The sequence below is a fragment of the Elephantulus edwardii genome, unplaced genomic scaffold (assembly GCF_000299155.1).
Source record: "Elephantulus edwardii isolate Elephantulus edwardi_28Jun2011 unplaced genomic scaffold, EleEdw1.0 scaffold00242, whole genome shotgun sequence".
Lineage (NCBI taxonomy): Eukaryota > Metazoa > Chordata > Mammalia > Macroscelidea > Macroscelididae > Elephantulus > Elephantulus edwardii.
In genome coordinates, this window is record NW_006399992.1 from 3,803,741 (window position 1) to 3,817,492 (window position 13,752).

At 39.6% G+C, this 13,752-nt stretch overlaps 1 protein-coding gene across 2 annotated transcripts in view; it reads right to left on the reverse strand.

The window, feature by feature from the left end:
* TGFBR3 (transforming growth factor, beta receptor III) overlaps positions 1-13,752 on the reverse strand; it is a 143,788-nt gene that overhangs the window by 43,243 nt on the left and 86,793 nt on the right. For both annotated transcript variants that reach the window (XM_006898961.1, XM_006898962.1), the window contains exon 5: positions 9,816-9,963. In XM_006898961.1, coding sequence (XP_006899023.1) covers positions 9,816-9,963 — 148 coding nt within the window. The remainder of the gene's footprint in view (positions 1-9,815; positions 9,964-13,752) is intronic.

Genomic DNA, 13,752 nt, shown 5'->3' on the forward strand with positions numbered 1-13,752 from the left:
AAAAATATAGATAGATAGAACTCTTTCCTGTCTTATTTTTATTTAAAATTGTGCACAACGTATTTAGATGTGCATATAACACTATCAATTTGTCTTTCCTGTACTTTAGACTTAAATGAAAGAAGGAATAAACTAGTTACTTCAGCACTGAGACTGTTCCACTCTTATAAACTGTGTAATTCTATATGGTAACATAACCAGTGTTTATAATTTTGCTTAATTTAGCAATCCTATCAAACTGAATTTTAATTTGGAGAAGAGTATTGAGGGTACCATGGACTGCTAAGAGAACAAACAGGATCATCCTGGAGAGGGTGAAGCCAGGCTGCTCCTTGGAGGCAAGGATTCTGAGGCTTCGTCTGATAGACTTTGGACATGTAAGGAGGGACTGATCCTTGGAGAGGGACGTCATGCTTGGGAGGGTGGAGGGACAGCGCAAGAGAGGAAGACCCTCTATGAAGTGGATTGGGTAAGTCACTTGTGACTGGGGGAATAGGGGTAGGTGTGTCGGAGACAGTGATATTAGCACAGGACAGAGCAGGGGTTAGGGCTGTTCTATATAAGGTCACTATGAGTCGCAAGTGACTCGGCAGCACATAACAACAACAAGAAGTTGCTCCAGGGGAGAAAGATGAGCAATCTCCTCCTGTGTAGTTTATGGCTTTGGAAAACCCAACGGAAGGTGAGCTCTGAGTCAGTTCTTACTTGATGGCAACGAGTGAGGGAGTGAGAACTGCATTTATTTGTCAATTCTATTAGCTGAATATGCTTCGACTTTATACTTAAAATAGTAATGAAATAACATTTTATCCTGCAATATAAGTAACCCATAACGTTAGCTTTCATTCTGATATCCATTTATAAAGTTAAAACTAAATGTTAAGAATCTTTCTGGGAAAGGCCTTAAGAGGATTTTCATATGTGTAGTCAGATTCTTCACCTGTCAGGGATGGTTTGTGTGTTGCTGAAATGCTTGGAAGCTATGCCAAGGTATTTCAAATACCAGCAGGGTCACCCAGAGTGGACCGGTTCCAGCAGAGCTTCCCATATTAACACAAACTAGCAAGAAAGAAATGGTTATCCAGTTCCAAAATCAGGCAATCAGCGGAAACCTTAGAAAGCTGTGCAACTGGGCTGACACAATTAGTGCAATGGTGGGCTCAGACGTAGCAATGACAGAGAGGGTGACATAGGACCAGAGAGTGTTTTGTTCTGTTGAACACAAGAGTTGCTATGAGATAGATTGGACTCAGTGGCACCTAATAACAACAGAATATCCTCATGCACCTTTAAGATGGATTCTGAGGATCTAGGACATGAACATACATTCCCCATCACCCCGAGTCCTGCAGCAGCAGTCTTGCCAGATGGAAAATAAGCTGACCAGCACATGGGATCTCAAAGAGAAGGCATCACATTTTCAACAACTGTTCCAACAGGGCCAACCAAGATGTCCAGCATGCAGATTAGGCCATTTCCATGCTGTATAAAAATCTCTTTAATTTCCATGCCCAATTATTTTACCCTGCATACATGCATCATCTTTCCTAAGTTCTCCATTTGTTTCCCACTGTTTGCCCCTAACATGACTAAATATTAATCCTTTCCCACTGCAAAACCATAAAAGATTCACAGGCTCTAAATTCTCTTGGCCTCTTTGGTTGTGGGATACTGGCTGAGGGCACAAATATTTCAACTCAAAGCTTAAAGGATCTCTCCTGGTATCTTTTTCTATTATCCAAGGTGCTTATAAGGGAAACCTGCCAGACAGACCAGCCACAGCTGCTGCATGCAGAAGTACCCCAGAGAGTGTTAGCCAAGTTCTGTACTGATTTACAACCTTATCTTCACAGGTTGAGAACATTCTTGCTCTGCTCTAATTTATGATAATTGTAATTAGGAGAAAGAAATTCCTTAGGGAAACAAAAGGTTAAAAAAACCTCTGACAACCCAAAATAAACCACACTAAACTAAAATGAAATAAAGAAGGAAAATACATCATTTTTCCTCCCTCTCTCTTTTTAAGATATTTTCATCATGTGCTAGTAAAAGTTGCAAATTTGTTGTTGTTAGGCGCTATTGAGTCGAGCAGAATTCATAGTGACTCTATGAACAATGGATCTGAATCCTGTCCTGTCCTGTGCTATCTTCATACTTCCTGACACACTACAGCACATTCCAGCAATCCCTGTGTTAATCCACCTGGTGAGGGTCTTTCTCTCCTTCAACAACCTTCCGCCCATCCCAGCATCATGCCCCTCTACAAGGAATAGCCCCTCCTAGCAACATTCCTGAAGTGAGGCAAAGCCTCTTCCTCCTTGCCTCCAAAGAGCACTCTGGCTGCACCACCTCCAAGACATATATGTTTGTTCTTGTAGTTGTCCATGGGATGTTCAGTGCTCTTCTCCAACATCACAGCTCAAAGGTATAAATAATTTTTAAGTTATCCCTATTCATTGTCCAGCTCTCAGATGCCTAACAAGTGATCAGAAAGACCATGGCCTGAGTCAGACGCACCTTAGTCCTCAAACTGACATAATGATTCCTCAATAATAACTGTCCCTAACAGTGCAATGTGTCTCCTTGTTTTCTGACTGCTGGTACCAAGGGTGTTAATTGTGGATCCAAGTAAGATGAAGTTGTTGACAGTTTCAGTCTCTTTTCCATCTATTACGATGCTGCCTATCCGTCCAATAATAAGAATCTTTGTTGTCTTGACACTGAGATGCAATCTGTATTGAAGGCTGTATTCCTTGACCTTCTGCAACCAGAGCTTCAAGTCCTCCTCACTTTCAGCAAACAAGGTTGTGTCATCTGCGTAACACAGGTTATTGATGAGTCTCCTTCCAATTATGATGCCACATTTCTCTTCATAAAGTCCAGATTCTCGAATGCTTTGCTCAGCATACAGATTGAATAGGTATGGAGAGAGAGAATACAACTCTGACATGCTACCTTCTTAATTTTAAACCATGCAGTATTCCTTTGCTCTGTTGGCACAACAGCCTGGTCTTGGTACAGGTTTTGCATGAGCCCAATCAAGTGTTCTGGGACTCCCATTCTCCTCCATGTCAGCCACAACTTGTTATGACCCACAGTCAAATGCCTCTGCATAGTCAATAAAGCACAAAGAGACATTCTTCTGGTATTCTCTACTTCAGCCAAGATCTATCTCACATCAGTAATGATATCCCTAGTGCTATGTCCTCTTCTAAACCCTGCTTGAACTTCTTATAGTTCTCTATGTTCTAGCCTGTTTTGAATGATCATCAGTAGTATTTTGCTTGCTTGTGATATTAATCATATTGCTTGACAGTTCCCACATTCTGTTGGATCACCTTTCTTGTGAAGCAAATTAGATTTCCAATAAACAATCTTGTTTTCGTCTTGGAAAGCAAATCAGACTCCCATTAAACAATCCCTGAAAAACGCCAGCAGCACTTACATTTCCATCTCACCTGTCGAGTTCCCATCCTCTAGTTTTTGCCCCTCCCTGCCTTTTCAGCTATGCTTTTAGATAAATGTTGACCAGTTGGTCTTGTACAAGTGATTAAAGCAGCATATTCCTCATGAGCGCTACTGTGCATTTTATAGGCCCATCTGTATTTGGGTGAAAGGTGATCTCTGAGTGGCTTCAGTTCCAGGTTAAAAGAATATTGTAGGGCAATAGCTAGATTTCTCTAGTCTTTATCAGTATAGTAAGTCTGGTCTTTTTTTTTTTTTTTTTACAACTTTGCCTCTGGTCCCTATTTTTCTCTCATTCTAACCAGGACTCTACTGTGTTCCTGGTTAGAACAGTTTGGTGGTGGAAACTGGGCAGAATATAGCTCTGGTCTCAGAAGAGGCTGAGTATGGTTCATATGAACCATTAGTCATGAAGATTAATCTATTCCTTGAATTTTCTGCTTCTTTCATTTCATCTTTGCTGGAGAGAAGAAGAGACCAGTAGTCTTTTCAGTGGCCACTTCCAAGCTATTCAGACCCCAGAGGCTAGTCAATAACTAAGGAAGTTTCAGAACACTGTCTTTATCAACTGTTGGTTGATTATCAAGCTGCCTGGGACTTACAGTGATCTATGAAAAACAACAGGACCCTGCCCAATCCTGCACCAACCTCATCATCTGTGCTGTGCTAAATTCACTGCTGTAGTCTCTGCATCAAGCTTTTTCACTGAGAGCCTCCCTCTACTTCACTGAGAGCTGATCCCTCTACTTTTCCAAGCACGATGTCCTCCTCGATGGACTGGCCCCTTCTGACAATAAGCCCAAAATATAGTAAATAAAGGCTCATGACCCATGCTTCTAAGAAGCACTCTGCCACTTCTTCCAATACAATTTGTTTGTTCTTTTATATTCAATACTTTTTTGGCGATATTCCAATTCAAGGAGCATCAATTCTTCTTTGGTCTCCCTTACTCATTGTCTAACATTCACAGTTATATGTAATTACCATGACTTGGGCCAGGCACACACCTTAGTCTTTAAAGTAATATTCTCACCCTTTAAAGGAGTCTTTGGCAACAGATTTAGACATTGCCATATGCCATTTAGGGAGCTCTGGAGGCTTAGCGGTAAGGAGTTGTGCTAGCAACTCAAAAGACACATGGCTTGGATTGACCAGGTCCTCCACGGGAGAAATATGGGCAGTCTCCTCCTGTGTGATTTACTGCCTCTGTAAACCTATTAGTTGGTTTGCACTGAATGATACAAAATAACAATTTGGTATTGTGACTGCTGCCACCATGGATGTTGAATGTGCAAAGAAATGAAATCTTTGGTAACTTCAATCTTCTCTAACTCTATCATAATGTTGTCTGCTGGTGCAGTGGTGAGGATTTTCATCTTTTTACAGAAGTGTAATCAATACTGTAGGCTATATAGTCTTGGAAACACTTGATCAGTAACTGCTGCAAGTCATCTTCATCTTCTGCAAGCAAGATGGTGTCCACAGGTTGTTGATGAATTTTCCTTTACTCTTGATGCCACATTTTTCTTCATATAAACCACCTTCATGGATCATTTTCTCAGTATACAAAATAAATAGCTATGATGAAAATAACCTGACACACAACTTTTCTGTTTTAAACCATGTATACATACTCCATTGTTCTATGCACAGGTTCTGCATGAGCACAATTAACTGTTCTAGAATCTCCATTCTTTTCAGTGTTATCCATGATTTATTATGATACACATCAGTTAAATGCCTTTGCATCCTGTTGTTGTGTACATTGGGTTGGAACCGACTCATAGCTGATATTCCAGTAGGTTTTGAAAGGCAGTTTAATCACATAGGAGGAAATTAAACATCTTTCTCCCATGGACCATAACTTGGATCAGGCATACCTTAGGCTTTAAAATGACATTATTGCTCTTACTATTCTGGAGAGGGCCCTGACAACAGATTTTCCAATGTCAACATGTCTTTTGATTTCATGACTGTTGGTACCAAAGATATTGATTGCATACCAAATAAGATGAAATAGCTGACAACTTAAAACTTTTCTCCTATCATGATGTCAAAACTCTGGTGGCCTAATGGCAAGAAACTGTGCTGAAATTCCAAAGGCACGTGACTCGAGGCCACCAGATGCTCCATGGGAGAAGGATGGGCTATCTCCTCCCATGCAATTAACTGCCTCTGAAAACCCACTATGGACCCAAATAAGATGAAATCACTGACAATTTTAATTTTTTTTTCTGTCATGATATTGCCTATTGGTGCAGAGGTGAGGATTTTTGTTTTCTTGATGAGGTGCAAAAATTCATATTGGAGGTTGCAGTCCTTAGTCTTCTGCAGGAAGCATTTCAAGTCCTACTCATTTTCAGCAAGTAAAGTTGTGTCATCTGCATAATGCAGGTTTTTTGATGAGTTTTCTCTGATCTTGATGCCATCTTCTTTTTCATAAAGTCCAGCTTCTCAAATGATTCAGCATACAAACTGAACAAGTATGGAGGAAGGATACATCCCTAATGCACACTTTACTTAATTTTAAACCACGCATATTCCCTTCCTCTGTTCAAACAGCCTCTTGGCCTAGGTATCGGTTTAACGAGAAAAATTAAGTCTTCTGGGATTCCTATTCTTCTCCATATTACCATCTTTCCCACAGCAAAGTACTTTGTGTCTCTTTGGATCTTTTTATCATTTGGAGAATACATTCTCTCACTATCCTACCTGACACACTATGCAGTGTTTATGGGACTCTTCTTTAAATATTCCACACCAATTCTTTATAGGAAAGGTTCACAATTCCTTTAATGAACATTTTTTTTCCATTAAAAAAATGTCCTATAACAGAGGGTCAAGGACTGCAGCCTACAATATGGATTGAGGCTCAATGTCAAGAAGACAAAGATTCTCACTACTGGACCAACTGGCATCATCAGGATGGATGGTAAAGAGATTGAGATTGTTCACAGTGTTAGTTTGCTTGGCTCCTCAGTCAATACTCTTGGCACCAGTAGCCAGAAAATTAAAAGGTGCATTGCCCTGGGAAAGTCTGCGGTTAGGGATCTCTCCAAAGTACTGAAGAGCAATGGTGTCTCTCTGGAGACTAAAGTGCATCTGATACAGGCCATGGTCTTCGCAATCACTTGTTATGCATCAGAGAGTTGGACAATGACCAAGAGGATAGAAGGAGAATTGATGCCTTTGAGCTGTGGTGCTGGAGAAGAGTATTGAGAGTACCATGGACTGCTAGGAAAATAAACAGATTCATCCTGGAAAGGGTTAAACTGGGTGGCTCCTTGGAGGCAAGGATTCTTAGGCTCTGTCTAACATACTTTGGACATGTTTTAAGGAGAGACCAGTCCTTGGAGAAGAGCATCATGCTTGGGAGGGGGAGGGACAGCGCGGGAGGGGAAGGCCCTCTATGAGGTGGATTGATTCAGTGACTGGGGTAATCGGGATGGGAGTGTCAGAGACAGTGTGATTGGCACAGGACAGAGCAGAGTTTAGGGCTGTTTGTACATAGGGTTGCTATGAGTCACAAGCGACTCAACAGCACATAACAACAATAATAACAGTATATAGGGAGCTCTGATGGCCTAGTGGTAAGAAGGTGTATTGGAATCCCAAAGGCACGTTTCAATCCACCAGATGCTCCACAGGAGAAGAATGGGTAATCACCTCCTGTGTGATTTACTGCCTCAGGAAAGCCACTGTAGGCTCAGCTATCGAGTGAGTTCCCACTTAATGGAAAATTGTTTCCCATATGCTATTTTCTTTAATTCTCTCCCTAATATAAGGAGCTAGGTGTTACTGTTCCTTTGTTAGAGACAGGAAACCAGGGGCTCACTGAGGTTTAGTAACACAAATGGAACTGGCCATGAGCACATATTATGCTGAGGGTTTCAGGTAAAGTACTCTTTAGTCACTTAACAAATACTCATTAAATAAATGAACAATGAGCAATAACTTTCAAGGAGAGAACAGCCATTATATCCATTTTCTAGGTAGGGAACGGGACATAAATTGTCCACTATCTATTCGGATTAATTCCTATTGGAAAAGAGATTGATTGATTGATTGATTGATTTATGAATGAATGAATGATGAGATTTAAATCCAGCCTAATCTGGCACCAAACCCAGGACTCTCTCCTCTCTACCATGTCATTTCTAAGTAAATACTAGAAACAAGGTCTCTCTCAAAAAACTCTCCCTTTCTATGCACTAACTTCTACCCCTCTCTTAGCAGATACCTTCCTACTTAACACAGAATTCACATCTGAGACAAGGAGTTAGGAAATCACAGGCATGAAACTGACTGGGGTGGTGGGGGAAAATAAAAAAGAACATCATGAAACATTACCTAATTGTTTAGTAATGTTGTCATGTGCTGTCCAAAACTGGCCTGGAACAGGAGTACGGCCAAAGAGAGGAATATAAACAGATCTTGTATTGGGATGAGAGACCTCATTTTTAGCCTTTCTGATTTATAGGAAAGGTGGAGACATTTAGCTTGAGCTCCCTCAGTGCCACGGGCCAGGCACACACATTCAGGGACAGAGAGAGCCATTTAAGGGTCAGGGCTGAAAGCACATTTACACAAGAACTCCAGCAGGGAATTAAAAAGTCCCGTATGTTTTTGCCTTTCAAAGCATGATTCCTTTTCCTGTTTTTGTTATTCTGAAATGAAAAACATTCAGTTGGTGTGCCAGGCAGCAGAGGCAGCAGGCTCCCAGGTCACCAATACCCGTGATGCTATGCCAGAGAAGGCCATCAAAACATCTCTGACTTGAGAAAATCACGGCTGGGGTTTGTGCTTAACACCAAATTAATAGACTACCATTACACATGGTGGCTTACTGGGATTCCCTCAATGTTTAAAAAAGAACTATAGGAACCAAAGACTATTACTTCAAAATCAAGATGTGTGTGCTTGTGGTTTTGTCTGCTGCCTCCGTCAAGTGTTGTTACATGATGTTGCCTCGAGAAATGCTGGCTTTGCCCATGGCTGTATCACATGGGAAGGCGACATGAATGAAGAACACCAAAATCGAAGGCACTGCCCCTCCACCCCCACACACATACTCCAAATCCTACAAACAGTGACCACTATTTTAAAAAGAACAATGTACCAAAATTCTAACCTGTGAAAACACTATTGAAGGGATATTGGGGAGGGGGATTTTTTTTTTTAAAAACTCAATATAATGCACTTTTTCATCAAACAGTTGCTTCTTAAACCCTAAATTTCAACATTCAGCTTTTCAGAAAATGAGATGTTGCCTGCCCATGATATGAATGATAATGTTTAAAGAATAGGCTGGGGTGCATATTTCCAGCACACTCTCATATCTCAGTCACTGTGATTCTTTATTCAGTGTTTCACCCTTTGAACTTCCTTGCAAGAGACAACAAAATATCAAAAAGAGAAGTGCATCATGTGAGGTGGGGGTCAGCCTGATAACCCACACTTTTCCTCAGTAGCTAACCCCAAAGAGAGAGCTGATAAACAGGACCATGATGCTGGCATAGTTTTAATTATGTTCCTTATTCTATCTATACTCTGACCAGAATCTGAACACAATGAAACTTTTAATGAATGCAATATTAATTATTTTACACAGATTATGACGTGGGGTAGCCAGTGGTAGTTCTGTAGTAAAACTCTTGCCTTCCATATGGAAGACCCAAACTCAATTCTCATTCAATTCATCTCCTGCACTGTCTCCCCTGCTTTGTAGTGGAGGCCTTTGTGCTGTTATGAAGCTGAGTAAGTTTTAGTGAAGCTTCTAGACTAAGATGGAAAAAGAGTTGGTGAAAGGACAGAACAGCCAATGAAAACTTTACAGATCACAATGGATTGATCCTTTTGTGCTTGGAGTCCACCCTGAGCTGGGGGCCAATGCAACAACAACAAAGGTAAGAGAATATAATACTCATTGTTGTCAAGTGCTGTCAAGTCATAGACGATTCATAGTGATCCTATGAATGAAAGACCTGAACACTTGCGTAACTTTCGTCGTTTCTCCACGTTCATAGAGCTTCTGGAGGCAAGCCATTATGGAAGTGGATGTCACTCCCGCTTCTGAAAACAGATTTCAGAAATTTCACAAGTGAGGAAGCTGGAGCCTAGAGAGGTTGAAGGACTTGCTTCTCAAATCCACAATTTGCAAATGGAAGAGCCTGGATTAAAATGTATGGTTGTTTTGAACCCAAGCATTCAGATTTCAGCTGATTTTGCAGAGGAAAAATATTTGATAGACCTCAAAGTGCAGAGAAATAGAATCCTTAGAAAAACAACACATAGAAAGCAAAAATTTTCATTACTGACAGTCAAAGAAATAAAGAAATGTTCCAACTTACAATAACTTTCAGGTTTCCCTTAACATCGAAAGATTTGATCACCCAGTTGACAGACTTTTTGCACTTCAAGATCAGGATCAGATTTTTTAGCACCTCAAGATCCTTTTGAAAAGGTCTTATATCAACTATTATATCCACCTGGAAAGCACTGTGAATGGAAAACAAAGGCAAAGTTAGAACCCAAATGCCAGAAAGTTGCAACTATCTCCCCTTTTCCAAGTCTTCATGTTTCCAGTGTCTGGCCAGTTGATTAAAAAGCTGGAGAGCATCCCAGGCAAATGACATGTGCAAAACAGACTGTTGTTGCGCACATAACAAGTGGTTTTGCATAACAATAGAAGCACATGCCTGTTGATAATTAGCCACTAAAATATTCTCTTCTCTGGAAAATATACACAGAGAGAGGGTGGTTACTTAAAGCAATTGCTGTTTGAAAGGATCTAAAGAAACTAGGAGTTTGCTTCTAAAGCAGAACTATTGCTTTCCCAGTCTTTAACACCTAAGAGAAATAACTTTCCAACTTGCTCTGTGTTCAAATTCCTAAAATTAGGTAGCAATGTGGTGAACGAGGAGGGGTCAGGAGGAAGGAGGTGTGGCAATAAGAAATTAAGAATCCTCAAAATAAAGTAAATAAAAGGCTGGATAATTTCTTGACTTACGTAAGGTTTGTTGAAACAACAACTGCTATAAAATCAAATCTACATTTACTTTCTCATATTTCTGGATATACTAAATACATATACAAATAAACAAATACCATCAACCTGACACCAAGTCAGAGCCTACTCATACCTGATCCTCTACTGGATTTTCAAGTCCATAAATCACATGGGTGGGACTGCTCATCTTTCTCTGGAGTAGTGACCCATGGATTCCAACAGTCAGAGAAGTGAGAGCCATTAGGAACATAACTCTCTCTCTGTGTTACCACCATAGTTCTAGATACACAATTATTAAAATAATAAAAAACCCAGATAGTTAAGTAACTGACTACTGAAAAACTGAGGAACAAAGCTCAAATTTCTAAGAATCAAAAAAGAGAAGTTTTTCATTTTTTAAAATTGGTTTGCATATAATCACTCATACTCATCGTGCTTCATTCATGTACCTTGTGGGGTTTTGTTTCATGTACCTTGTGTTTTATACAATCACTCACATATATTGTATTTTATATAATTATTATTGATCTATGCCTATTATCACCCTGGCTTTTCAAGTTCACACTGAATCTTTCAATTCTTTCACCATCACCTCCTCCTCCTAACCTCTGCTATCCTAGTGATTTTCCTCATCTCTCCGTTTTTCTGCCCCCTTCTCCCCTATCCCTTCCCCTTTTGAACATTTATACTTATCTCACTGAGTTATCTTCTAGTTTCACAATAGTGGTCTTATGCAGTATTTAATTTAGCATAAGACTCTCTAGACTCTCCCATGTTATATGGTGTTCTATGAAATAAAATAACTGTTCCTTAGTGCTGTATAGTATTCCATTGTGTGGCTGCACCATAATTTCTCAATCCATTTATCTGTTAGTGGGCATTTGGTCTCTCTTGCTATGTGAATAATGCTGCTATGAAGACAGGTGTATGTATTTCCATTTGGGTCTCAGTTCTGATTTCCTTGGGATTTGTTACTAGCAGTGGAATAGTTGAGTCATACGGGATTTCTATGTTCAGCTCTCTGAAGAAACACCAAACTGCCTTCTATAGTGGCTATACCCTTTTTCAATCCCATCAGCAGTATATAAGGGTTCCAATCTTCCACATCCTTTCCAATATTCTGTGAAGTGTTTTTTAAGACTTTTAACCAAATAGTAATATAATACCTTTGTTCCTATGAATTTAAGGGGAACAAAATCTTTATTTTATTTATTAATGTGTAAAATTAATAATATACTCAAGCTTTATATCTAATTTTTAAGCATATGTGTAAGGTTTCTTCTATTCTCATTCTCTTTTAGCCTCACACAAAATTATTTATTTCAGTTAGAATGGAATATTACCAAAAACAATCAATAGTATATTTACCTTTTAAATAAAAATTTACCTGAATTTTAATTTTCAAATAATTCTATAGCATAACTTCTAAGAGGTTTAAATACTGGAGACAAGGATTCTGAGTCTCTGTCTCTTGTACTTTGGGCCAGAAGGGACCATTTTTGGAGAAGGACATCATGGTCGGAATGGTGGAGGGGACAGTGCAGCAAATGAAGACCCAGGATGAAATGGATTGACTCAGTGACTGCAGAACTACGATTAGGTCTACTGGAGATGATGATACTGGCTCCAGATAGGGCAAGTTTCCGCGCTACCTTTCACAGAGTTGCTATGAGTCACAGGTGACTCAATGGCACATAACAACAACAGAAAAAATGAACATCCCATGGACTGCCAAATGAACAAATAAATATGTCTTAGAGAAGGTACAGCTGAGAAAATGTTTTCGATAAGACTACAAAGTACAAAATCGAAATAAAACTTTGACAAGCTAACAATGGAAAAAAAGAGCTCAATCATAAAGAAAAAAAAATGAGCATTTCACCAAAGAAGACAATCAAATGTCCATCAAATATCTAGAAGATATTAAACATCATTAGCCATCAGAGAGCTACAAATCAAAACTGCAATGAGGTACTGTTTCACTCCCACAAGATTTTACTAAGATTTTAAAAAACAAAGAAAACAACAAAAAACTCATCACAACAAAATTAACCCAGAAAATAGCAAAGATTGACAGAAATGCAGGGTATTAGCACTGATTCATTGCTGATGGGAATGCAAAACAGTACAGCTATTGTGGAAAGATAGTGTGGTAGTTCTTAAAAAAAACAAAAAAACAACCCAACACACACCCTAAAAATGAAACTACCATTTACACAAAAGATGTGAAAGCAGAGATTCAAACAAAACCTTATATACCAATGTTCATTGTAGCACCATTCACAGTAGCCAATATGTAGAGAGGAATGGATAAACAAAATGTGGTATAAGCAAACAAAGGAAATTGGTTTTCTACTTAATATAATACACGATAGAGGGAACTCTAAGGCACTATGCCAGTGTTTTACTTGAGCGTTATGCTCTTCTAAGAACTATATGGGATTAAACAACTTGAAATGTTAGATAGGAACCTTAGGTGGCAGGCTGAACTCATTCAGCATTTCCTAAGCTCAAGGAACTGAAGAACAAATTCAAACCTTGAGTTCCTATAATCAAGGATGCTTTAGGCAGAATATTAAATGATCCAGGAAGTATTAAAAGAAGATGGAAAGAATATACTGAGTCATTGTATCGAAAGGAATTGGCAGACACAGAAGAATTGCATGAAACAACACATGAGCAAGAGCCTATGGTGATGAAGAAGTTCAAGCTGCTTTGAAGGAAATAGCAAAAAAATAAGGTCCGAGGAATAGATGGTATACCAATTGACGTATTTCAGCTGATGGATGCTGCCCTGGATGTGCTCACCAAGTTGTGCCAAGAAATCTGGAGACCAGGCACTTGGCCAACTGACTGGAGAGGTCTATATTTGTTCCCATTCAAAAGAAGGGTGACCCAACAGAGTTTGAAAACTATAGAACAATCTCATTAATTTCACATGCAAGCAAGATTCTACTGAAGATTATCCAAAAACGACTGGAACAACACATCAGCAGAGAACTGCCAGAAGTTGAGGCAGGGGTTAGAAGGGGTCATGGTACTAGGGATATTGTAGCTAATGTTAGATGGATCTTAGCTGAAAGCAGGGAATACCAGAGGAATGTCTATCTGTGTTTCATTAATTATGCAAAGGCATTTGACTGTGTGGATCATAACAAATTGTGGCTGACTCTGAGAAGAATGGGAATCCCAGAACATTTAATTGTGCTAATGCGAAACCTGTACTTGACCAAGAGGCAGTCGTCAGAACCGAGCAAGGAAACACAGCATGGTTCAAA